At 37.8% G+C, this 27,500-nt stretch overlaps 2 protein-coding genes across 5 annotated transcripts in view; one reads left to right on the forward strand and one right to left on the reverse strand.

Annotated features, from left to right (window-relative positions):
- The window catches only part of LOC138012572 (THUMP domain-containing protein 1-like), a 6,919-nt gene extending 1,461 nt beyond the window's left edge, over positions 1–5,458 (forward strand). The window contains exons 4-7 of one of the 2 annotated variants that reach the window (XM_068859377.1): positions 363–483; positions 1,790–1,939; positions 4,134–4,500; positions 5,318–5,458. In XM_068859377.1, the coding sequence (XP_068715478.1) occupies positions 363–483; positions 1,790–1,939; positions 4,134–4,466 (604 nt within the window). In that variant the 3' untranslated portion in view covers positions 4,467–4,500; positions 5,318–5,458. Of the gene's footprint in view, positions 1–362; positions 484–1,789; positions 1,940–4,133; positions 5,131–5,317 lie in introns of those variants that run through there. The other variant, XM_068859376.1, reaches the window with a different exon arrangement.
- The window catches only part of LOC138012574 (cyclin-dependent kinase 6-like), a 26,021-nt gene continuing 3,820 nt past the window's right edge, over positions 5,300–27,500 (reverse strand). Inside the window, exons 2-8 of one of the 3 annotated variants that reach the window (XM_068859379.1) lie at positions 27,448–27,498; positions 15,962–16,369; positions 13,258–13,396; positions 10,416–10,583; positions 9,898–10,058; positions 8,515–8,650; positions 5,300–7,426 (exon numbers count right to left, since the gene is read on the reverse strand). In XM_068859379.1, coding sequence (XP_068715480.1) covers positions 7,274–7,426; positions 8,515–8,650; positions 9,898–10,058; positions 10,416–10,583; positions 13,258–13,396; positions 15,962–16,170 — 966 coding nt within the window. In that variant the 5' untranslated portion in view covers positions 16,171–16,369; positions 27,448–27,498 and the 3' untranslated portion in view covers positions 5,300–7,273. Of the gene's footprint in view, positions 7,427–8,514; positions 8,651–9,897; positions 10,059–10,415; positions 10,584–13,257; positions 13,397–15,961; positions 16,370–16,591; positions 16,748–27,447; positions 27,499–27,500 lie in introns of those variants that run through there. The other 2 variants (XM_068859380.1, XM_068859378.1) reach the window with 2 other exon arrangements.

Genomic DNA, 27,500 nt, shown 5'->3' on the forward strand with positions numbered 1-27,500 from the left:
AAACCAGGCCAATGCAGCAGCTTTCCCTGGGATATTAATTTTTGGGGTTTGCTGGGACATTACCATGTGCTTTGGCTTGAGTTGGTTTTTTGTTTGCTTGCTTCTTTCCCTCCCCTCCATCCCTTCCATATTTTGGGGCAAGTATACATGTACATTCCACACACTGGCTTTTCTCAGTGATGTGTTGACAGGTGCGTTGGAGGTGGAATGTGGCTAGGTTGCCATGGTGACCTCCTTGCCGCAGAGGAGGGTGCTGCCTCCTCTCTTGCTACCTACAGCATCTAAGTGTTTTAAAGCCAAGAGAACGTTTGAAGGACAACATAATGTGTTACTTCATTGAATAATTTCTTCACCTCCATCAGATATTGCCAAAGGTTTTTGCCTATAAGCAACTCCTGCTATGCAAGCAAAGAGGATATGAAAACCCTGGCAACCAATATGTTCCAGGCAACATTTTTAGGTGAAGATGTCAAACCATCAAAGGTGGGTTACAATGCATCATTTTTTTTTTAAATTTAAGATGTTTTCAACCCATGTTACTTTTTTAGCTGTGGCCACTATGACATTTTAGCCTGAATTTCAGCTGCCTCCTCAAGTCACTAAGTCACTCTCCCTGAGTGACTTAGCAAGTGGAGGAGATGGCTGAAATTCAGACTATATGACCTTAAACCTACTACAGTGTACATTGCGTAGTTTATGTAATGATAATGATGGGTGTTGTTTCAGAGACATTTTTCCCTTACATGTAGGCCTTCACATAATCAAATTCAAGATAGTTTGGATTTTTAGAGAAAAATTTCTTGATCTTTTAGACTGTGTAATTATCATTATGTAATTGCATTGGTCGAGGGCAATAATGGTTTAATTTGAATTCATGCGTATCTTTGAAGTTTTCACAAAATTACACCAAGGACAATTTGTAAACCTTTGAAAATACAAGTGAAATTAATTCTTTATTGCACAAGGGCACATTGTGTTTACATTTTTATCACATAAAGGGCAAACTTATCGAGGGAAGCCAGTTCAATGCTGCAACACAATCGGTTCAATGAACACTTTGGTCTTAGAAATTACAGCAAACGTGCAAGCTTTCATTTGGTTAAAGTTCAATTTGATAAATCTCTGCTGGCAATAAAAATATAGCAGTTAAAAAATAATTTATTTATATGTGGATAAAGCTAACCTATTGTAGCTTTGCTTGCTTTGGCTGAGAAAATGTGAACCAGCGAGGATCAAGTAATCATGCACTCTTGATTACCAAAAGTGCCACTGTCATGAAGAAAATATGCGGGCCCTATGTCTCAGCCAATCTGCAGACAGTAGTTTTTCCCTGTATGTGATAACATTGAAATTGGTATTGGCTTTATCTGAATTGTTTAACAGCATACTGATAATAACAAAGGGACTCTCCCCTGCTAATCGCAAAATGGTTTCTCGAGATTCCCCTAAAAAGAAGGTATGATATAATTAATATTATTTTCAAGGCATGTATCTATTTTACTACATTGTATATAGTGACTAACAATAATTGAAAAGAATGATTGAATGAAATTGCATGTTCCCTCAACTAATGGCATTAATGAAGAGAATCTGTTTACAAATCAAGAGCTTCTTCATTGGGTTTTACTGCTTCTTTTACCAGCAACCATTCATTTGCAACATAGTTTTGATGGCCTGTACATGCACTTGAATCTCAGTGAAGTCCATAGTAGTATTATGTACATTTGTACATGTGTGTCTGCTAGAAGCATGTTAATTTATGAGGTAACTCGGTATGATTGGATTACAGTTTTGTGTAATGTACAAATCAAGAAACAATGGCACCATAGATAAAAGTGACACCATTGCAATGCTAGCTAGCATTGTGGAGAATGCAGGCAAGGGACATACTGTGGATCTGAACAGACCTGACCTGGCAATCTGTGTTGAGATAATCAAGGTATCTGTTTAACAAATAGATTTCATGTTGCCTTGTGTCTGTTCAGTAATAGATCACAGATGATGTCAAAATGTGGTAAGAACAAAAAGTGGCACACAAGGCAATAGGCAAGTCTCGCCACATTTTGATGTCCTCTGTGATCTCAGTGCTTGACTTACAAGAAAAAACCTAGGGGCCAGGCCCCTAAGTTTAAAGATTTGGTCTCCAGCTGCAGCTCAAACATTTTAGTCTACAAAAAATTTCAGCCCTTCGGGCCAGGCAGGTACAGAAGTCAGACTGGATCAACGTGGATCGCTCACCTCAGATAGTGTGAAAAACGCTTTTGTAAGCCAAGACTATTTGATGTTTGCCCGGATTTCACCAAGGTTAGTTTAAAGATTATGGCTAGGGTGATTTCCTGGGGTCTTACAATATTTTTTGCAATGATCCGAGATGAGCGATCTGAGATAATCCGATCAGACTTTTGTACAGGTCTGCCTCCTCGGTCCGTATACATTTCAACAAAAGGCAAACTGAGGCCCAGCCGAAAATCATAGCATGTAACACGGCCTTGACAACCAGAGATGGGTAAAAATAATTGCAAATTTTAAATGCTGAAACTACTTGAAAAATAAATAATTTGGCTAAAAAGTTAAATGTACATCAATCATAACATTGCTAATGAATTTGATTGTCGACTGATATATATATATATATATATATATATATAATAATATAATGAATTGAAAAAAAAAAAAAATATATATATATATATATATATACATACATATATACACAAGTATATGATATCCGCATTTATATAGTCTTGATCCTTGGAGATACTTCTCTTTAATGTGCAAATGGACTCAAATGGTGCAAAGGTGTTCACTTGAAAGACTTGTGAGCCTTTGCTCTTGTGCTTGTTCTAGAAAACACTAAAACTCCCCATTAATTTATTCACTGTGGCTTGAGAATGGTGTCACGATGATGCCAAAATGTTGGCTATTAAGTTTTACATTTGGTTGTTTATGCATTTAAATATTTTGTAACATTTGTGATCGTGGTACATTTTAAAAAAAAACATTTTATGTACACGATTCATCATAAACAACAGTTTCATTTCTTTCACATCGTTTCTGAGAATTACATTTGTCAATGGAAAAAGTGCTAACAGTGCATAGTTACGTAATTCCAATACTGAGTAAACACTAGACATTACTGGTGTACACTGAAGTATGCCATCATTGCATTTATCTTGTTAATTGTATTTAAAGATGTAAAGGCTCTTTCTGTATTAAAAATCTATTATGTACACTTTCTAGTACATAAAATTAAGAGTTTTTAGAAAAATCTTGTATGTCACTTTCTGGAATGAAGTTATTGACAGATGTAGATTTCAGTTTGTGCTTTCTTAATTTAAAAGGATAACTATGTAAACACTGTTTTCAAAGGCTACAGGCATGAAGTACATGACAGTCCACCATTGGACAGTTCATTGCACCCATTCAATGAATAAAAAATTAAATAAAAATGATAAAATAAAAATATCTTAGTGGCCAGTCGGGCGACTAAGTGTGAAAAGTTAGTCGCCAGTGAATGAAATCCAGTTGCACTGGCAACCTCAGAGGTCGCAACGTTGAGCACTGGATCTTTTACTGAACAGAATAACCGATGCATGGCAACATGGAATCTATTTGTTGCATACAATAAAGAATTAAAAGTTTTTGATGATGAAACATCACCTGTGCATCTTTCCTCTATCAGATCATAGGTGAGAACCAATAAAAATGCATGTATTAGTGAGCTTATTGTATAAAATATATCTCTCAAATAGTATATGTTCTGCGATTCGCCAGTTTAATCACTGACTGAAAAACTATGTCCCCATTAACCCTTTGGCATCCAAACTGGCCTAAACTGGCCTAAACCGGCCAGACTTAGTATTTTACTCTGTCTAATGCCAGACGATTTTACTCGTCAATGGGGAACCCCTGGGAGTCAATGGGTTAAATAGGAAAATTCCAGTTAAAATACACAGGTATCTTCCTTAAATCAAGGATTAAAACTTGGGTCACTTACTGTTTAGTAAACATACTGTAGTTTTGAAATCTAACGAAAAATGAAAATTGATTTTCTGGTCATAGTAGCACTTTAAGAGAGTCTCGGTCCAAGCTACAGGAAAATAGTTAATGTTTTGCACTCTTTCTTTTCCCAGAATGTTTGTTGCATGAGTGTTGTGAGAGACTTGTTCAAACTAAGAAAATACAATGTGCATGAAATCAACAAGGAGATCAACAAACTCCAAACAATGCAAAAACATACCAAGGCAACCAATGGCAACAATAATCAAGATATGGTTAAAACTGAAGGGAATTCCTGCGATTCTGGTGAAACACTGGGACATCAAACAAATGCAGAAAATAAAGATGTTGTCAGGAAATGTTCTGGAACTTTGAATGAGACTGTTCTCACTGTCGACTCATCCCAGCAAGATACAAAGCTGGATTCAAGGGAGGGAGATTGTAACTATGAAAGTGCAAGGGAGTAATATTATTGTCATAACATGCTGTGGTCACACAAAGGTACTGGTTTTCATCTCTGTAAAAAAAACTTGGGCCTTTATTTCTCAAAAGAGCCTCAAAACCTTTGGGTGTTACTACCCATTTTGTTGGGTATCCCGAGAGTACAAGAGCATCGAAAACATTTTGTATTTTATTTTTAGGAATCGTGTTATGGAACACCACGTAGTGATGGAAAAAAATAATTACTGTAGGGTACATTGCTTGGCAAAGAAATATTTTTATAATTTGCCATTTTTGAGTGGAGAGTGTTAACTGCGGGTTGCAGGTTAGAGTTGCAGGTCATTGTTTCACCACTGATGAAACAACCCAAACCTCTATTAACGCTAACATTAGGCCTGAATGAGTTGTACTACATGCAATGTGCGAACATGCGAGTCATGCGAGCCATGGCTGCAAGTCAACATGCGAGTCACATAGTTATTGAAAGCTAAGCGTTTTAAAATAGGTGCTTAGACTTAATAACTGTTTATCAGCACTATTTGAAATGGGTGCTTAGACTTAAATGTCAAATTCGCATGGCTCGCTAGCTCGCAGATTTAGCAGACCCGGCCTAAACACTATGCTTTTAATACATCTAAGGTTAGCATTTTTGTAATTTAAGAGGTTTGAGTTGTTTCAATTTTGGTACAACAATGAACTGTAACTTTCAACTTGGCCTTTACACCCTTCGATTTTTGAGGGAAATAAACTTTGCTTGGAGGTTCCCAGTCCTGTTTGCAGTAACTGTATTTTTCTTTAATGTAGAGAAATAACTAGACAAAAACAGGGAAATTTTGTGATCAACTTTGTTTCAACAATGTTCTTTTTTTTTTTTCAGAACACTTCCTAGCAAAAAAAACCAGACATTTAAATGTCACAATCATTCATTAATTATTAATGTCATCAGTAAAATCACACAATAATCTCTGAATGCAGCAGTGCCATGAAGAAAAAGCCCAATAATCCTAGGCAACCATGCATTTAGATGGCAGTTTTCAGTATTTGCCTTACTCTTTACTACAACTGTGAAATTATCAAGGGCTTCTCCTTTTTTTTTGTTCATTAACTCTCCATAAAAATCGGGCAATTTTACCATAGTAAAATCATACAGTATTTGTTTATTATTTTTATTAATCACATCCAAATTTCAAGACAATTAACAGATCATAACCCACACAAAAAAACTGTTGTACTTAGGCGTGAGCTAAAATAAGAGAATGATATTCCCAAAAGTTTTTTGCCGGGGTCTCTCGCTGTTACATCTCAAAATTTTGCTGCAATTCAACAGAATAATGAAAACAGAAAAGATTATTCATGAAGTAAAATGAACCTTATCAAATACCTTCAAAAACAAATGATTAATTTTAACCCTTTGACGCCCAAACCAGTTAGACAATTTTACTTGTCAATCGGGCACCTCCAGGAGTCAATGGGTTAAAAAAATACAATGTATAATAAGTAAAATTGTGAAAAAATAGTACCAGTGCACCAAAGTGCAAAATGTTGAATGTGACACACAGATTTTTAATGTTCAGAGTATGATACTCTACTATACCAGAAGAACTTATTATTTCCAACAGTTTACGTTCGTGTAGAGTGTAAATGTCGTAATTTTCACACCAAAACAAGGTTACAAAAAGAACCTTTTGATACAAAAGATTTCATTGTGAGAACAGAGTTTGAATAACACAGCCTTCCCTTGTAAGTCTGCACACAATCAAATTAATCATCACCCTCTATGACTGTTATGCAGTTTTCAATAACACGTGAACTCTAAGTTAGATGAGGTTATACTATTTGACTAACATCAATCAATATTATTGATGATAGTAAACAATAAACAGGATCTGAACGAATTGAGCTTTGTGGCTAGTAGGGCCACAGAATGAGTTTATTCTGTAACTTTTGCCCTGTTCATATTAACTTAATAATAAGAATTTTAAAAGGCAGGATAATGCCACATGTCCTGGACCACTGTGAAACCTATGGAATATTGTTCCTTTGACAATTGCCACACTGCCAGTATTTCATATTGACACCTGATTTATTGTTTATGCTAACTAAACCTACTAGCCTCCATGTTTTACATATTCTTTTGAATGTTGCCCATTCTAGCAAGGCTAGGAAAGGCTTATTAGCATTAAAAAAAAAAGAATATTATTTGTTTTATTTTTTTGGGGTTGCTCAGTCTACAAAGGATAGTGGAGACTGAGTGACTGCAAAGCGCAACACCATGGCCTTAATCCTGAAATATCTTGTCGCACTAGGATTTTTGTTCAGAATTCAGAATATGCAGTTTACTCTGTACACTAAAACTGACATGTCTAATGCATCTACATCACTGATCCAAAAATAGTAAAGTTACCAGCATTTTGTAAAAGTAATATATTACACACCTTTATGCCAATCGGGTAACTTTTGTTTGATCAGTAATGGCTCAAAGTTAAAAAAAAAGAACGTCCTAAAATCTATTTCAAAGTTAACAGGTTGTTTTTGAACCTATTCCGTCTACGAATTTTACACACTTAATGCCGATTAAAACCACCATTAAAGACTAACTTAAGCTTAATTTTAGTTAAAGTCTGCTTTCAATATTGTTGAGTTTTGTTCCACACAAAGTGAGCACAAACTAAAACTTGCCTTAATCTTACATAAAAGCAAGTCTTTCCATTTTCTGTCTTTTTTTGTGCTTACAATTCATTAAAACATTCCCTATATATATGGAGGCAAACAAAGTGAGTTCACACCCATTGTGTGATTTTAAGTCTGTATATTCACTTTAAATGCACTTTTGTCAGGGAGTTTGTGTATTTTCTCTTTGGTTGCCAATGTTTGCACAACTTTTCCTGATGTTTTCTTTATCAGTGTCATGAAATTCTTCAAAATATTCATCTTGAAGGGCTTCCATAGCACAGATCCTTCGCTGTGGATTGAATGTCAGCATTCTCTGCAAAGTAACACAAGATATAGTATTTAAGATACTTTACTCCTACAAAAAGTATTTTTTAGGACCTTAAAGAGCATGAATCCTCAAAATTCTTTGGAAGAATGTTAAGGAGGATTCTCTCAAAATCATTACATCTATTTTTCCTTTGCAGCTTTGCAAAATGTTTAGCTCTCTTTTTCACATGCTATGTTCAAGGCAGTTTTTCATGTTTTCTCATGTTCTTCAGATGAACAAATCCCAGCACATGTTAATTAATTTTTGGCAATGTTTTCTTTTTTTTTTTGTGCAAGGGGAGTGGGGGGAGGATGGGGGGGAGTGACATCATACAGTCAAGTTGGTGCTGGCCGGGGGGGGAAGGGGGGGGGGCACTTTAGGAATTTCTGGGTGGGGATGTGCCGCTGGGACCCTGGAACCCTTAGCCTATACCAGAGCTAGTTCAACTGAATTTTGCTACCCTATACAAGAGTAAACTCCCACCGATTTCCGTCTAAATTCCGATTCTTGACAGTTAATAATATCCAGAGGTGTTTCATGGTAGCCATTTATTGACACTGTTGAGGCTGAGTTACGTAAACTTTGCAGATTTGAATTTTTTGTATTCTTGAGTGGGAAGTTCTGGTTTCCTTAGTCTTGATAAAATCTTCAACCGACTGGTCCGTTTCCTGAAAAATGGTACCCTATTCTAGACGGAAAGGCTATGATTTATATACTCTATGCTAGAGTAAACTGCTTGAAGACCATACCTTTCACAACAGCACATACCTATATAGTCCATATATGGCAGTACCCCACCCGGAAAAAAACGGAAATTAACTTTTATACCTTCATATCAGTGCATTGTGTTTGAATTATGCATAGGTGAGAGGGAAAAGGGGTTTGAGAAACAAAATGAATTACTGGTACTTATTATTATTATTTTTGGAATAGCAGTTGTGTTCTGGAAGTATTTTCAGCTTGAGAACAGCCGGTGCTATTAATTGTTTAAGCTAATTTAGTCACTTGAACAAGTATGACACCCCTATGAGAAAATGAATTTTTGACTTTTATTAATGTTAACTAAGCTTGGTTATACAGAGAGGCACACCAACCTTGAGTAACTGAACTCCACTTTTGCCCATCTCTGGAATCAACTCGGACAGAGAAAATGGAGGAAGTCTGGGAAATGATGACCAGGGAAGTGCAACATTTATCGGCCAGTCACTTCGGGCTGGTGTTCCTACAACACTGAAAAATGTAAAAAATATAATCATAAATGTGTCAAGCAGGCTTTGTTGAAAAAGCTTAAAGTTTGCTTATCTAGCTGAAGGGATAACTGTCATGTTAAGTGACAAAAAACAACAACAACAATACATACGATAAATAATTAATTGACCACTCCCCATAGGGGCTTTTCAGGGCCAATGAAACACAATCAACGAAACAACAGAACCGAACAGCCAACAACAACTGTTAAGAATCCCAACTGGCTGGAGGCAAGCTAGTTTGCTATTTACAAGTGCAGCTGAGAAGTTGAAGCAGAGACTACCAGGAACAAATTCAACCAGTCGTCAGAACAAGTCCTGAGCCTGGGATCCCTGGATTTCAAGGCAAGCACCCTAGCTGGGCTGCACTGCCTCCTAACAACAACAACAACAACAACAACAACTACAACAACAATAATAATAATAATAATAACCTAACTTTAGAACCTAAAGTACTGAAATCATGAGCAGAACCTACACCGTACACGTGCCTTCAATATGGTTAGTTGTAAACATAATGCCTGGAACTCCATTCCCTGCTCTTGTCAACTGAGTGTGTTTAATGACCCATACAAGAGCTGTGAGATGGGTTCTTACTCCAAAATAACTTGCCACCCACTACCATTTACATTCAAGGTTTTGTTACTTTTTCTATACAGAGGATGGATCCTAGGAAATATTGTACCTGTGCCCAGAGTAAACTTGAGTTTCACCACCCAGGGGCCAGTCACTCGAAGCCTGGTTAGTGCTAACCATTGGTTAAGAGGTATTAAAGCCTATAGGTTTCCATGGTATTTAACGCTGGTTATGGCTAACCATGCTTCGAGCAACCCGGGCCAGGCAGTTAAGAGCAGCCTCAAATATTATTGATTGTGTGACATTTACAAGGATAAATGGCAACACTGTAAACCTCATACTCTGCTCTTTGGGAATTGTGTGTGGGTTCTTCACATCACCTAGAATTTTATGAATGCAAGTTGCAGGAGGGGTCTGCAGTTAAAAGTCCATATTTAAGAACATCACATGGCTTTTTCCTCGGTTTTTGAAGGACCTCTAGAAGAACCCTGGATGTCCTGTAAGGTAGTCTGATGTTTAACAACTGAGCCAACTGGCTAGCAGTATTAATTTACATGCTTTGACTCAGGACTGCAGGAACCACAGCAACATACAATGTTACGACAAAATACAGATTTGGCCTCTGGTACCAATAGACTCTACAAAATGCATTACCTAAAAATTTTGTGGAGCTGATCCACATCAGATTTCCCTTCAAATAGTGGTTTTCTGTTGTATAGCTCTGCCATGATGCAGCCAATACTCCAAATGTCCACAGGTGTTGAATAACTTGATTGAAGAAGAACCTCAGGAGATCTGTACCACAGGGTTACCACCTGTGATGAAGCAATTTGTGTGTTAAAGAGGATGTTAAGGGAAACTCTCAAGTCTGGTAAAAGGTTCTCAAAAGGTACTCAACAGAATCCTTCAAAGTCCTTGCAAGGCCTTGAATATTTTTTGCACATCGTACCAAGTTTCACTGTTGACTTAGCAGGATCCTCAAAGATCCAAAAAGGGTTTTTTTTTCCCCATGGCAATTATTAAGATCTTAAACACCGTTTGATAGCAAAATGTGATTTTCCTGACAAGTGTTGCTCTTGCCCTACAAAAGATTGCTTTGGGAGTGCAGATGCAAAACGCTGTTAAGCCTATTGGTGTTCTCGCAGTAGGACTGGAGCAAGCATTCTACTTACCACTGATGTCAAAGCCATTGCATTGCTGAAGACCCTCGCCAGACCAAAGTCGGCAATCTTTACCTGGCCGCTTTTTGAGATCAAGACATTTTGTGGCTTCAAATCTCGGTGGACTATCCGATGAGAGTGTAGGAAATCCACACCATTTAACAGCTGATGTGTGATATCCTAATACAAAGAGTTTAAATATTTAGTTAATAAAAAAATGGCTTGAAATTTAAGGAAGCACCCTAAACTACTTCCCCTGAATTATTGTAAAGAAAGTCATTATTGGTGATCAAGGTGGTAAATAAACTTCTCGGGAAATTACTCAAAGAAAACATTCTAAGAGTCAAGTCCACCTATCACAGCAGACCACCATGATGCACATTGTAGTGTGTAGCCTGAAGGAGACCAGCAGTAATGTAAGCATTTGAAACGTTGCGGTTTACAACCTACATGACTACATGAGACAAATGCTCAATCCCCATACATCTTATTATTTACAAACAAGTTAACATTACTTGTATGATTCATTGGAGAGGTGAATAATAACATTGTTGAAGGTTTTTCGTGATTTTTGTGGGGAGACTTTTAAGTTAAATTAATTAACACAATTTCAATCACTCTAGCTGGTATAATAACTGCTTAATGCTTCTATAGCACGCAAATCATAGAGCTATATGCTCTCACTGGCTTTACAATGCAAATGTACATGTAACATGTCTAGCTATGGATCTTTGATAACTTTGTCCTTCCATGATTAAGTTAAGACATGAAATTACTAGCCTGCGTAGCAAGCGTTCCTGTTCAACAGAAGAGCTTCGAAACGATTTTCCGCAAACTGGCCGCGAAGAAAATGGAGCAGGAGACTGCAAGTGCCCCAACTTTCGCGCAGCCAGTTTGCGGAAAATCGCTTCGAAGCTCTTCTGTCGAACAGGAATTCTTGCTACGCAGGCCATGAAATTACATGTTTATACTGTCTTGCTAATTAAGGTCCACTAATAAAAAAAAAGCCCTTTGAAATTTACATACAGACAAGACAAGTATAAACAAGACAACCCAAGGTAGTCTTTTCATGTATATCTGCACATGCAACTATGTTGCATGTAATTTGCAGCCACAAATGCTAGATATTTGTTCCAGGGATAATTTTGCCTAACTCAACATAAAACGTTTTGGGTTCATGCATCATTGAAACCAAAAACTTGACCATGTTTTCGTGTATGAATATTTGAGGCTCATAATAAATTACTGTGTTATTAACCTGGGCAGTGGCACATGAAGAGATTGACAATTTATCATAAATAAAGTTGTCTGAAAGATTTTTCAACTCAAGGGAGTGTAGATAAAAAATGGGAGTTGTCTTTGCTTCAAAAATGAATGCTTAATTTGAATAATACCCGTAATATTTTTTCCATAAATTTTCTTTCTGCTTGATGCATTGAACATTGATTTACAGACAACTAAGCAATGCTCAGAACATTCATGTATTGTCGTGATTCATGGTCCTGAATCATTCGTAAGCTACATTGTGGGAGAGCTTAGAGTGAAAACCAAACCATGTGAAACAACAAAGACACAAGTCGAGTCTCATAATTGCACAAATCGGGTAGTTTCCATTTCGTTTGGACTCTGCTTCTAATAACCTTATTGCTTTTGATACAGTTGAAATTATTTGCTGGAGTCTGTGGAAAATGTGAGAATATTTTAAAGGGGACATAGTTTTTGAGTGGACCTTGATGTTGTTAATTAACTCATTCACCCCTGAAGCTGCCTGCATTGATGAGTGAAATTATCCGGCATTAGACAGAGTAAAATCTAGAAGTCTCATTCAGGAGGGGAAAGGGTTATATTTACCAGCTGGGTCATCATTTTTCTCATTCTTTTCAGCTTGCAATTTCCTTGCAAATTCAAAAGCTGCTTTATTCAGCTTTGATTGTACGTAAAAGGAGACTTTGCATGTTGATTGACTTACACATGTAAGTTGACAATTATTATCAATGAGAGGAGCCATTCTATTTACCAGTAAAAACAAACTGAGAAAATAACTCAGAAGACGGAGATGTGCATTGTCAGCTCTTAGGAGAAATTCCTTTAGACACTTGTTTTTTATGTTTATAATTATGATCACAACACTGTACTCTTTTTGTTATGATTTCAACGTTGTCACCGTTGAAACAAATGCCTTGGGGGGATGGGGGCAGGGGGGCTTTGAAAAATTTTTCCCTCATTGTTGTCCTTGGGACCACGGCAAGTAAAAAAGGTAATGTCCTGGATCACTGATTTGAGTATCACTTGCAATGGGTGGCATAAAAAATCTATTAGCAAAACGTAGCTTGTGTGCAGTTTAGTTCTAGACTTGCTTTATCACAAATTTTGTGAAAGTTAAATAAGAGAGATGGTCTTCTGACAAGCGAGAACAGTGTTTCAAAGTGCTACCATGATCAACAGATCACTGAAGAATGGTTTTTTTCTTAAAATTTTGAAAGTGTGTTTGCTTAACACTGGAGGACCATTAAAAAGGAAAATTCCAGTTAAAATAAACAGGTGTCTTTTTCAAATCAGTTAGGCTTAAAGCTTGGGTTACTTCCTGTTTAGTTAACATAGTTTTGAAATCCAAAGAAAAAGAAGAATGCTGATTTTTTCGTCGTAGTAGCACTTCAATTAATGGTATTGGTAGCAAAACTGGGGAGAGGGTGACAAAATAATGGTGAATCACCCAATGATCTTAAAGTTTGCAAAAGCCTATTTTCCAAAGCATGTTTACATGTAAAGACTTGACAAAAACTAGTTCATATAAAAAGGACTAATATCAGCCTGAAGGGTTTTTTTAATGTGTGTTTCAATAAGCAGTACATACCTTAGTTTTCCACTCTGGTAGGCCAGGTTGGGGGCAATTCTCAATGTAAGCATTGAGATCCTGTTCAATATGCTCAAATACCAATGACAAATGGGTTTCCATCTTTGAGGGAGAGGTTGTGTGGAATATATCCAGTAACCTATGGAGCGAAAAGAGGGATAACTGACTAATAAGGGATAATGTCTCCATGTCTGATTTAATTTAAAAGGTAAATAAATAAACAAAGCTTTTAAGTGAAACGAGGATTGGGGGTTCAACTACCCAGTTGATTGAAAGAAATCCTGGGAATTCAAAGCCACAAAAGTATCAAATTACCCTACCACAAAGAAATTTCAGCTGCTAGAAAAGATTCTACAAAGTTCTTTTGTTTTTACATTTGTTGCTTTGTTCTCCTATTTGTTTTTTGATCACAACATGGTTTGTTCCACCTAAAATAATTGTCTTCGTATAGGATTGAATAAAGCCGAAACCAATTGCAAACTTGAACACATTGTAGGAATCCTGAATCATTCACTAGATTTACTCATCATCACTTTCAACGCTCAACTTTTGTCTGTCCCACTGGATAGTTATTGAGATCTTCAATTTCTTCCAGAGCATCTTTGATTTTGAACCAAGCTTTCCACATACTTTGAAAGTGAGAAAAAGTCATTGCAGCAGAATTAATGCAACTATAACTGCCTGCCAATTTGCACGTTTTAATAATTTTTGTTCCAAGATAACCAAACAAATGCTTTACAGGCAGAACAAGAGGTTATGAACTCCAAGCTTTCTCAAATCTAAGCTGTTGATAGGTTATTTAATATCCCAGGGACAAACTCAATCAACTTTTCCAAGTGAAGTCATGAAGAAAAGGCTCTCACATCACTTGGAGGAGATCCATTGTTTAAAGTATATTTTGATGATTTAAGATTATTGTATAATAAGATCACGACCTACAGAGGGGGGAGGAAATACTTACCGGAAGACCAAAATGAAATGAAAACATGGCTAAATTAATATTTAACAATTCTGGATGCGGAAATGCAGAGAAACAAATGAGTGAGAAAAACAGTGGGATTTTATCATGATGAAGGCAATGTATTTATTAATTATTATAAACCATACATGTCAGTGTCAGTTGTGAATATTTCTGATTAAGCTGGATCGTCAACATCGAGACTTAAAAGAACTTTTTTTTTTCCATTTAACATTATCCCAGTCTAGTATCAAAACATCAGAGTTACAAATGTTTGCCCAGATTTGTTTGAAATTCCATCCAGGAATAGCTTTCATAGACAAACAATTAAACAAAAAGAATACAAATAACAATGGGGTTTTTCCTTGCGACCTAACATCGGAAACAGAGAGGAATTAAAAGCAAGATCTTCGTTACCTAGAGGCTGTAATTTAAGTTGCAGCGCAACTTTTTAGGAGCCAAATCAAAAACGAAATACAAACTGTGCAGCTTTTAAATCCTCTTTGTCAACTACTAACCCCAATCGTGAAGGAACCACTCAGAAGGCAGATAGACCGCCGTCTGGGCTGTCAACTAAGTCGGTTGCTTTTAATATTCGTACTTCACAATCCTGACTCCAAAGCGTGTCTTCTTTCTTTGTGTGTGTCCTTGTAAGTGGTATAAGTGCAAAAGGTCAAATTCGATGGCAATCCACGCAGAATGAGAAATAAGAGCGCGTTTTTAAATTGGATTGAGTTATGTTGAAACTTCGAATTTCCGAAACTGGAGATGTCGAGATAATGTAAATATTCCACAGGTTATGTTTAAATGCGTGTTCTTTGTGATGGCAGGCAGAAATGTTATGTAAACATGGCTCTTTTACTTTTATTGTGTTGTCAAAAAAACGCCTTTAATTGCGGCATTGTCCTTGTAAAACAGTTCTCTCGGCGAACGAAAAATTGTGTCATTTTCGCTCGAACGCGGGGTTTAAATTTTCCCTTCAAAGTCGCGGGAAATCGTTTGGCCAATCAAATCACCGTTCCATGGCACATTTCACTTCCGGTGAAATTCTCCACATAAACACAGCAGCTCGGGTTGTTTAGATTCGCGACCTCTGCATCTTCCTCGATAATTTCTGGAACGCTATCAGAATCCGGCTATTATAAAATTGCATAAGGTGAACTCGTGTACTGGTTTGTACTCAAACGGGAGACGAATTATTCGTTATGGTTGAAATTGTCCTCTCTCAAAATAAAATAAAAGCCTAATGTCCTCAATTGTGCGGCGAATAAACAAAAATTCGTAGTCAAATTAATTTCTTGTATGGTACCCGTAGAAAAATACCTTCTAAACTTGAACTTTTTTTTAAGCCAGTGAATAAAACCTAAACGAAAATCCCCTGAGGCGAATCTGTGCATGAAGTGGACAACGTTGTATTGTGAAACCACGATTCAACAGACCTTGGAATGTAATCATCAAACAAAAAACCTGCATTTTAAATGATGTCTCATGACGCTCAAACTCGACATAATTTAATTTTTTCTACATTTAGAATTTATGGAAATGCCTGTTTCGACTCTAACCAAGTAATCGGAGCGCAAGAAACACAAAAGAAAATTCAATAAAAATATATGTTTAAATTTGATGGAGGGTTGGGCAAAGCTCATGAATGGCTTCGCAAGATTCCAGACGTTAAGACACCCAAAAAAAGGCTGTATCGCCGGAATAACATTTTAAATTTAACGGCAATACTTAAGCAAAACGTACCTGACGATGTTTTCATGGGCGAAGTTGTCGATCTGTTTGAGAAAGGCAATTTCACGGATAGTAGAGAGCGGCATTCCTTCTTCGCTGTTTACAATTCGCACCCTCTTTAGTGCTACGAATCGTCCTTCATTTTGAAGGTCACGGGCTTTATAGACAATACCGTACGCACCATTGCCGATCTCAGCTACTTCTTCGTAGTTTTTAGCCATGGCTGTATTTTCGACGCAATCGGAAAGCCGAAGTTTACTTTCTTTTTTTCGTGGCCTTGCTCATCTTAGCGTGACATGGCGATGATCTTGCTGACACCAAACTCTCTGCCTTCTTCTGCTGCCGGCGAACTTGCTTGAAATCTTCAGATCAACGTCAGTATTCCATGAAGATCTGCCCAGTCTGCGAGTTCCCTATGGGCTGAGGAAAGCAATAGTATGGTTCGCTAAACACGTTAACAGATTCAATACTGCTTCATAAAAAGAAAGTAAATATTCAACTTTAATTCCGCTCTGTTCTCTAAGGAATTAGCAATCACATAAGGTTTCAATTGAATCAGGATTTCTTGTCAAGCGAAAATTCGAAAAGCCAGGTCTTTACAGTTTAGAGGTAGATTTGGCCTACGTGTTGCGGTGTACTCACCGATCCAACTTTAAATTAGTTTCGAACAATGGCACGACCCGAAGTTCGAATGAATGAAAAAAGTCACATAAACCTACAAAATAAAAGTGGTTGCACGATTCACTGACTCCACGTGCGACAGTTCAGGGTATTTATTTCCTGTTGGCATACGGCTTCTGATTGGTTGCCGAGGCTAAAGAAGTTTGTGTATCGGAATTTAGGCAGTATATCATTGGTCGGTTTTCGTCACGCCCTCGACGAGATCGACCAATGACGACAATTAACTCTCCTACAAAACATAATTTTCTGCCTGAGAAAAGGTGAAAAGAAATCCACCGACCACCTACTGGATGGAAACGGAAAGCAAACCATGTCTCAAACAAATTATGTTGTTTTACCGCACATGGCTAAACATCTGCCCCTCCAGCTCGGATTTCACTCTCCCACGACACATTGTCAAAGAAACTGCACAGGCAACAGATTCTCTTTCCTTGGCTCTGACTCTAACGAGCGATGTAGACCACAAGGGCCAAAGAATACCCAATGCACGAGTCACAGGCTTATCAGTGTCCCGCGATGTGGACATCTCAAGACATTTTTCTAGATCTTATCTGCAATGGATTTGACCCGTTACCTCGGCAACGAAAGAAGCAATTGAAATATCGGAAATTAAGAGACACATGTCTTGCTAACAAAGGCGGCAATATCACGTGCAATTCTCAAAATCAAGTGCTGGCACAAAAAGGTGGAAACCTCCAGTGATTTCTCACTGTCTTTAATATCTCCGTCGTCACGGTGCCTTGCGTTCTCCGAATACCCAATTAACAGTTTGATGTCATTAAACTTCATCAATATTCAAAAAAGGTCGTTAAAATTCCTTCTTGGATAGACACTGGATAACCTCCTATTTAATTGATGTTTCTTTTAAGGTAAACTGTACGAAAGAAAGTCACCTTTTTCTGATTGTCAGAAGGATAAACTGAGCATATCCAGACTCCAAATTCCCCGACGATCCAACTTTGTTCAATTCTTCCATTGTATAAAATTTCTTTTTGAAAATTATGCATCCGTTCTATTCTTAAGAAATAGCAAACTAACAAATGAAAAGAAGTGATTCAAGCAAAGGCTTTGGGTTTTAGTGGCTACTTTAAAAAAAGCTTTATTTTAATGGCCACCTATAATCTGTTTCCCGTTAGATCGTAAAATAAACTTTTGAAAATAAGTGAAGAACTATGAAACTCTTGATTTGCTTACTTTTTTAATGCTATGGAAACGGTTAAAACTTGTAAAAAACTCGAACAACTTCTTGAACTTGCTACAACTCCTTGAAAACCAACTCACAACTCTTTCCACAAAGAATTCTTCTTGCATCCAATCTCATTTCTTTTTATCTTTATAGTCAGACGACGTTCGGGTTGTTTAAGGACAGAAATTGTTTAGAATATTAAAAATAAATTCCAAAATGGTGTTGAATACTTGATGATAACAGCTCACAACCAGTGGACGAGCTAGCTATTCTCATAAATACTCTACAGACGGTGTCTGACCCGCCTCAGAAGGGAGAACATTCCGTAATGGAATAAATCATGATATCACATGCATTGGAATTCTATTGCAAGTGATGAAAGTGACAATTGATTCCACGCGCGGGTTCTAAGGTTTGTTCATTCGACACGTTTAAGACAAGATTGCAAAAGCCGTAGGCAGATGCATGCGCGGCCGAGAATAGCAAAATTTAATCAAGAGTGTCCCAAACAGCAGACTTGCTGTGCGAATAGCATGCTGTTACACTCGGCAATATTTCTTGCAGCTTGTCTCCCAATTTTGTTGCGACAAAAATTCTCACATTGCGTGAAACAAGTTGCTTGATGAGCTCTCACAGATAATCTGGAACAACCAATTTATAACTGTGAATAGGAAAATGATATACCTTTCACACTGGTATCAAGTAAAAGTAAAACAAATATCGGACCTTTTTGACTCCTGTGAAGGCTGTTTCTATCCGTTTAACTCTTTTTGCAATAAATTCAATCTAAATTGTAACTTCTTACAATATTATAGCATCCTTTCTTCAATTCCCCAAAACTGGAAGAAACTATTGCAAGAAGGCTCTAAACTGAACACAGTTACGCCTTCCACCTCAACTGGTCCGCTGACATGCAAGACATTATACGGTATGTTGCTGAACCTTGAAAATCTACCTCCGCCCTCTTCGGAGAAAAAAACTTTTAGCTTTTCATTTAATAACCCATTGAATTTTAGAGAATTAACACCCTAAATATTGCAAGTTATATAAATATCTTATTATTATTATTATTATTATTATTATTGTTATTGTTATTATTATTATTATTATTATTATTATTATTATCATTATTATTATTAAAGCTTTGATCAATTAATGCACAAACAACAAAAAGAGCATTGTAAGCAGTCCAACTTTATTTTGATTAGCGTAATTGTATTGTAACATATTGTAAGTTATTGTAAGCTATTGCAAGCGATCATATCGTAAGCTATTGTAAGTATTGCAAGTATAAGAAGTGTAAAGTGTAGTGTAAGTAGTAAGTATGTTGTAAGTATATACGTAAGTATAATTTTACTTTAAAAAATTTTAAAAAGTTCCTTGTACGTCGCAAAGTTGCGTGAAGGGTGGCGGGAACTTAGACCATATTCGTATTCTCAATATTGGACTGGAACTGTAGCTTGCAATGGAGGCCAATGCGGTGGAATATATTAAAAAGTATTTGCATTTGGAGAGATTCCCCCGCATTAGCCTCTATTGCAAGCTAGTTCCAGTCCAATACTGAGAATACGAATATGGTATATTCTACTTTCCGCAACGGTTTCTGCAAATTGTCTCGCACCGTTTTTGGCGGTTGCAAGGTATGCTACATTGGGCAATGTTTCGTGCAACTTGTTTCGCCATGGCGTTGCGAGACAAGTTGATCGAAAAATTGTACAGTGTGACCGACAACGCCCTAATAGTAACTTTTGATATCATTGAATTTGTTTTTAGATGATTGGATACCTTTCTCATAGACTGACAAAAGTGTTCCACTCGTGAGTCAAGGTAATCATTGAATCAGAAAAAGTTTACCAAACGATTCTTCTAGGTAAGCATCAGTAAGAATCTTGGTATAAAAAAAGACAGCATACGCAATTTGACTTTCCAAACTTGGCAAAACCTCGCTGAAACCAAACGGAAAAATATCCAAATTAATTCATTGCGTTCTCTTCGATTTCATTTCTTTATTTGGTTTTCAGGTAGCCTCAGTATTGAGTTTTCCTGGAGTTGCCAATCGCTCCGAATTGATTACTCACAACCGTAATTCCTCAAAGTTCTTGTACTCTTGGCCAATCACCTTACAGCAGCAGCAGCCAATCATTTGCCAGTGATCCAATCAGAATTATCAAAGTATCAAAGACCGGAAAAATAAAAAAAAAATGAAAACGTTAACTGACATCTACAAGCGTGTTGAGAAACCAAACTGCAAACAACTCAGGGATTTTTTTGATAAGGAAGGAGGAAGATCGTCAGTTAGCTCATGGTCATCCTAACAGCACATGCATACGGCTCAGTCAACATTTACTTTAATATCCGCTGTTGAATAGCGATGTTGAAATCGTTTGCCCCACCCCCATCCCCCCTTTCAAGCGTGTTGAAACTTGTTGAATCGATGTTGAAATCATTCACCCCACCCCCAACACCCCCCCCCCCTCTTTGAACAGTGTTAAAACTTGTTGAATCGATGTTGTCGAAACCGTTGGCCCACCCCAGCAGTCAACATCAGTTCAACATCGTTCAACAAAGTCGAACGGATGTTCGTTTGCCGTTTGCCGTTTGCCCCGAGCCTTTACGTGAAAAAAGTTATTCATAGCCTTAGTGCTACTAAAAAGACCTGCCTAGTATCAGGCGAAAAGATAGGAAATTCCTGTTGCTAAGAGGATACCAGCATTTTGTAAACTCATTTTACTTAGATTATCCTACCAAGACAAACGTATCGGCGACCAGTGTTAAGTAACGCCATTCTATCAATTGTGAGCCATCTTAACCTACATTTCTGCATGTAAACAGAGCCCTAAAATTGTTTTTCCGTGTGCTATCTTCCTAATGCAATCTTCATCTATGTAAACATCCTTGCATGATTCTGTTTCAAAGTGGACTTTAGACTCGTTTGTCTTGACGTTTCCTTGTGACAATGTAGCAATCGGATTGCAACAACATGATCTGAGGTGACGTAATGAACGCCTTTTTTCCGTGGCATTCTGAGATTACAGAGATTACTCACTGGAAGAAGAGATGATCTACCGTCCTACTCTGCAATGCCATCTATGTACTAAACAGGTTTTGTAACAGGCTTATAGCTTCTGTTAGACTTGTGCTGTGATCGTTTCAGCAAACCGGATTGGAGAACTATTGTTCTCTAAGAAAATTAAGAGTTTATGCCATCCACGTGCACTTAGTGGCAGAAAAATGGGCGCCCTAAACACCTTGTGGAGATAGATAAGAAAGTCATTATCTCTATAGTATAGCCGGAGAGATCCGGAGATAGAAGTTCTCCCTGGGCAGTCAACAGCGCGGAAAAATCTAACATAATAGTGAATTCTCGGGCAACTTGATGATATTTGTTCATACAAGAGGAATGAGCTTTCATCGGCAAAATTAGACTAAGGATCTACATCAAATCTCATGGCCGTCGCTGAAAAAAGCAGATACCTATTTCCGGCATAGACTTTCACCCTTCCGGCTTAGATAGAGTCTGTTTAGAGACAGTCACTGCATATTTTTTGAACAGGCCAAAAAACGTTCAGGACATGCATGCAACAATCCACCAACTATAGAAGTTTTATCGATGCGTCAGTTTCCCGCCAAAGCGTTTTTTCTTCTAGCTTTGTATCGAGACACTTCACATTACTCGCTTAGTTGTAATCATCGAGTCAAAGGCAAAACAGATTTTATAAAAGATCACTTAATCGTCTTCTCCTTTCTCTCCTAATGTGGGATGCACACTTTCGCTTAGAGATATGATTGGATGAACTAAAAGCCTGTTGTGATTGGTCGAAACAGCTTCTTACCGTCTTGATTTGAATATAGCCACTCGAATCTCGTTTGTTTCTGGGTCATCCACGTCCTGAGCTTGGTCAGAAAAGAACAGTTCATCCGTTGACGTAAGCATGACCTATCACCTTTGATATCCTGAATGCAAGTGTCGTTTGTCAAGGGTGATGAAAGCGGTGTTGATTCGTGGATAATGTTCCGTACGTCCGCGAGGCGAATCGAATCACGACACAATTACCTTTACATCAATTGTTGCATTTCCTCTGGTAGCAACATCGAAATGCTTAATCTCTGAGCTGCTAGCTGATTGCTTTGTCCTTGTTTTTTATGTATTTGCGCAGGCTTCCTTTACGATATAATTCCGCGTGAGGCAAAAGCGCCAGGGATAGAATCTCGTCACACCCTAAACAGTGCATAGACTTCCAGAGGTGTGCAGGCAGATGGTGCTGTGCCCGCCAATGTGACCCTGGTTCGATTCCCAGACTCGGCGTCATATGTGGGTTGAGTTTGTTGGTTCTCTACTCTGCACCAAGAGGTTTTCTACAGGTACCTCTCCTCAAAAACCAACATTTGATTTGTCTTAATTGTTAATTGCAGTTTACAGTGTCCCCAATTAGTGCTCCGGCGCTAGAATGACAAGACACTTAAATAGAAGTTCCTTTCCTTTCCTTTCCTTTGCAGCTCATTCCTAGGGCCGATGGGCCCATCCCTAGGGCCGATGGGCCCATCCCTCAAGGGGGTGGTCTGCCCAAATGGGCTGCATTAAAGCTTATCATGTTTAAGAATCCAGTACCCTGACCTACTGTCATTATTCTTGGTCATTTCAAGGCAAAACAAATTTTCTTCCTTAGGGACAATGTTATTGAAAGGAAACTCGTTTTTCCACTGTGATGGAGATATTTTTATGGTAGCCTGCTCTTAATTTAAACTATCGACCAAGAAATGAAAGCACTGCCATCTTTTTTGTGCCGTACATTTTAAGTTTATAATGGTGGTGAGGTCAAAAGGTTCTTTGCGAAATTAAATTATATATTTGGCAATGAGCCTTTCAAAGGATTGTAATTAAACGTCAACTGAAAGTCCAACCATGAAACGACCGGAAATTCTTTGTATGATTCACACAGTGATGTTAATTGTGATACTAGGAAAAAATAAACTTAAAAGACAGAAAGACGTTCTGTTTGGTTGCCGCGGTGATGACCAATTTCCGAATATCGATTCACCCCCTTTGTCGAGAGTCTCGGAAAAGTACAGAAAGATGATAATCTCGCTTTTTTCCGGCTTAAAGGTATCGAAGGCTCACGCAAACAAAACAAGTGACCCACAATTCTGCTTTCTATGCTGCTCACAGCCAATCGAACAAAGGGGTTGGATTTTTCCCGGACTGGTTTGTCTTAAAATAGTCTAAATTAAATTTTAAGTGACTCACGTCGTTCTTTGCGTGCCACATATGGAATGCTGCGAATTGTATTCTTGTCTATATATATACTGAACGCCCTCTGTCGATTTTATTTGTATGAGATTCATGCTCATAAAACAATAAACATATTATTTATCTCATTGATGCCTCTTTCAGAAAATAAATCCCCTTCAGCGGGAAGTGGATAGATTGGTAATAAAAATATCCAATTTACTTCAGCCAGAAGGCTTATATTTCCATTTTTATTATGATTAAAAAGGGCAGGAAAAGGTTTAGACATGTGAAATATCTTTCAGCGTGGCTTTTAGATTGGGTTCCTATCTCTATATAAAACAATTTTTGTCATATTTTATATAAAACATAGCTGAAATAGCGACATTGGTGTCTACACGCGTCGGTGAGGTAAAACATAACTGAAATAGCGACATTGGTGTCTATACGCGTCGGTGAGGTATTTTCAAAGAGCTTGGACTTTCGTAGGAAAAACACGCATTCTCTCTGTCTTGGAACTGCATATTTGTTATAAATATCGTAAAATACACACAATCTTTTGTTCACACGCGTATTGGAATTTTTATCTCACGTTGCGTCATGCTGGCCATAATCAAGAACCGTATCTAACGGTAACGATTTAGAACTTCGTTTGATGCTTCAACAGGCATTCGTTGCGTCGAGTTCTCGTTGAATCAGTTTGTTCCAAGTTAACTCAGCTGCTGAGGAATAATTGTTTTGATAAAACTTCACTGCACAATATATTGCAATTGGTGTATATATGAGTACCCTTCGAAGTTTGAGAGGTCTCTTTTAGATTCGTGAAATCATTTAAGGACATTTAAGTAGCCTTTCCCCAAGCTCGTATAATACACTGACCGAGACTTATGAAATAGTTCATGAATAAGGGTCTATATATTACTAAATTAATTACTTTCCTTTAAAAAATGAAAGGATTTTATTCATAGACCATTTCAAAGGTTATATCTCACATGCCGTGATTCTCACCCTTCATTAATTTCATGGTTCTTTCAAGGACTTAATTATTATTCTAAGTAGTTCAGCGTGGCTTGCAAGCTGGAATACTCGGCCGCTCATTGTATTGTGTAAGAGTCTATCGAGTTTTATTGCGTTCCACCAGTTATCACATGACGTTGATGTGCACCTGTGTACCGCATTGCTCCGGATCGTTCACAAAGGAACGCTTCTTTTCACTTGGTTACATCGCAGTCTTATTCCTTCAGAAAGCATGGTTATTCTCCGTTTTGGAGAATTAAAAATTCTCGGGATTGCAGGATTGTATTGTTTAAGGTGGCTGGAACCAGTTTCACTACTTTTAAGGACCTTTTTATTAGAAGGGTTGTCACTACAAAACTGTATCACGTAAAAGAAATGTTATGGTACCATATCAAACACCAATTATTACTTAACAAAATGCGCTCACTATTTTGACGTAATAGGTTACCATGGCAACATGAAAGCTCTCCAAAAACACCCTATATTTCGTCTTTACTCGCTTATACCTTAAAAATGAACTCGGTGCCCCCATTTTTTATTGTAAAATAGTAATTAGCAATTTGAGATAGTACTATCTGCAAAGTTAAAAAAAATTCTTGGGAGCCAATTCAGAGCTATCTTAAATTTTCGAAAAATTAAGGTAGCTCTGAATTGGCTCCCAAGAATTTTTTTTAACTTTGCAGATAGTCCTATCTCAAATTGCTAATTACTATTTTACAATAAAAAATGGGAGTCACCGAGTTCATTTTTAAGGTATAAGCGAGTAAAGACGAAATATAGGGTGTTTTTGGAGAGCTTTCATGTTGCCATAGTAACCTATTACGTCAAAATTGTGAGCGCATTTCGTTAAGCAATAATTGGTGTTTGATGTGGTACCATAACATTGCTGTTACGTGATACAGTATAGTAGTTATAACCTATCTAATAAGAAGGTCTCTAAAAGTGGTGAAACTGGTTCCAGCCACCTTAAGGGTGAAAGTAAGACGTTTTATCATATGACCCGTACGGCCCCGCTTTCATTGCAATTGCTATATAAATCTCGACTTTTCGGTCAAAATGAGCGACGTCAGTGAACATTCCGAATTTTGTTACCCGGAAAAAAAAAAACAAACAAAGGGAAAAGCGCGGTGGTCATATGATAAAATGCTTATTGACTGAGTTAGGTCGGGCCGGACGGTAAAATATTTGGCCCTCGGTCATGGCGCACGGACCTCGCTGTGCTTTGTACGTACGCCATGACCTCGGGCCAAATATTTTCCCGTCCGGCCCTCCCACTCAGTCAATAAGTACATAGAATGAAATGTAAACATCAAGTTTTCAATTCAACGAGAGTCATAATTCTTGTACATGTACTGTTTTCTTCAAGAAAAAATTGAAAAGACACCTATTATGCTAACCCTAACCAAATTATGCTAGCACAATCGGTAAAGGCCTACCCAGAGAGTGGTGTAGGTAAATCTTGTAAGCGAACATGAAGTGCTAGCTTGGATTATCAAATGCTTGGTTTTCACTCCCGTGTTGGTCTCCCGGGTCAAAGAAACGGCTGCCATTGTATCGTCTCAGCGGTATCCCTGGCAAGTGCTGAGTGACCGCGCCCTAATTTTTTACCATCAGTCGTTGAGCTTTCGTTGCAAGACGTTCAAGTTTTTACAAATATGCTTGTGGAAAACCTCCCAAAATCGATCGGCAAGAGTTGTTTTTTGGAGCGCTCCATGTAATTTATTCGCTCTTTTGCACTTAAGCATTATTTTCTATAGTTTGTGGTATCTGTAGTTCATTATATATTTTCTTGATTAGATGATTATCTTTTGCCACTCTTCACGGTGTATTTTAACAGTCTTGCGAAAATTCCTGTCGGCCGAATGTACAAGAGGCAGCCACAGACACGTTAAACTTATAAAAGGAAATTTAGAAGGATCATTACAGCGTAAGTTAAATAATCAATAAATATTTCATCTCCATTCGGCAGGTCAAATATACGAAATTTCACATAATCCTGATCACTCGCTCGCATGAGTGAAAAACTAAAACCACGTTTTAGTTATGCGACTCTCATGAACAAATTGCTTCAGTTCACCATTTCACAGAGAGCTTGATAGGGGAGAAAAGTTACTCACGGTGTGAAGTCACGCCGTTGTTCTCCATTTTTCTCGGCCAGTTCTCAACTTGTAAATAGTGTATCATAAACAAGGAAAAACCTAGTTTTTGGAAGCGAGTATTTGGTTTCAAAATCTGAAGATACAGTTTGTTAAAACTTAGTGTAGCAACAATCACATAGTCTAAGCCAAAGCCTGGTTTGCACTAGCGACGCAAGCACAAAGCGCAAGCATAAGTAGCTTATACTAAGTGAAAACGAACGGCGCCAAAAGCGTCAACGTTAACCACATCCTCCGCCATTTTGTTGAAACGCTAAGACGTGGGAAATCTGGGACGAGTGCTTTAAAATAGACAGACAAAGGCAGACGTAGCAAATTTCCTTGTGCATAGGCTGTGTGTTCGCTTCCACACAACGCTAGCGAACGCAAGTATAAGCGGAAGCACAAGGAAAAGAAAAAAGTTTGATCCTTGTGCTTATCCTTGCGTCAACCCCATTTAACCGCTCTTATGCGCGCATGCGCATGTTCTTGCCGCGTCGCTAGTAAAAACCACGTCTGCACGTATGAAACAGATAAGAGGATCTGCCTTTTCTTTTCTTATTTTAACTGATATGTTTTCAGACCTTGTTTATTTGAACCACAAAGAACCAGTACTTTCCCTGATATCTTAATGAAAAAAGACAAATGGAACTATTGCAGGTTTGAATAATCTCTTTTTACGTCTTTACAGTTCATGTTATGATAAAAAGGCTTGATAACTTCATTTGTTGCTCGGGATTAATTACTGAAATGTAACGAGAGTCCTTTGTAACGGGATTTCGTAGTAAGTATATTTTTTTAAACTCCCGGTTGGTTCTTAAGCCATTTGACCCTTGTCTCTGAAAAAAACCTCCCTAGTAATCCAACAACCACATAATGGCGATTAATCCGGCAGAATTGTTGCTTTTGCTAACATCGGAGACTTAAGTGAAAAGTAATTCATCTCACTGACAGTCGCTTGTCCGTCAATATTTGAGCATACCGGTAAAATCAATTAAACTTCTAAGCCAACCGCAAAGGTTGGATCAATTGTAGTGAACGTGTTGCCGTTTGCTCACGGTTTCCTCTCATTTCAGTTGCTCTGTACAATTTGTTGAATTACGCCTAATCTTTGAGGCAAAATCTTTACTTTCGGCTTTGTTTTGTCAGCACTGTTATCAGTCGAAGCTAAACATACAATCATAATTGAATAGTGGTATTAAAGAAGATGGAATCATGGGAGGTAACGTAGTGAAATGGTCATGTCACTTACATCAAACTGGAGGTCCTTGGATTGCTTAAGTCCCTCTCTCTCTCCGGTCTTCT

Source organism: Montipora foliosa, chromosome 8, assembly GCF_036669935.1.
Source record: "Montipora foliosa isolate CH-2021 chromosome 8, ASM3666993v2, whole genome shotgun sequence".
NCBI classification, from domain to species: Eukaryota; Metazoa; Cnidaria; class Anthozoa; order Scleractinia; family Acroporidae; genus Montipora; species Montipora foliosa.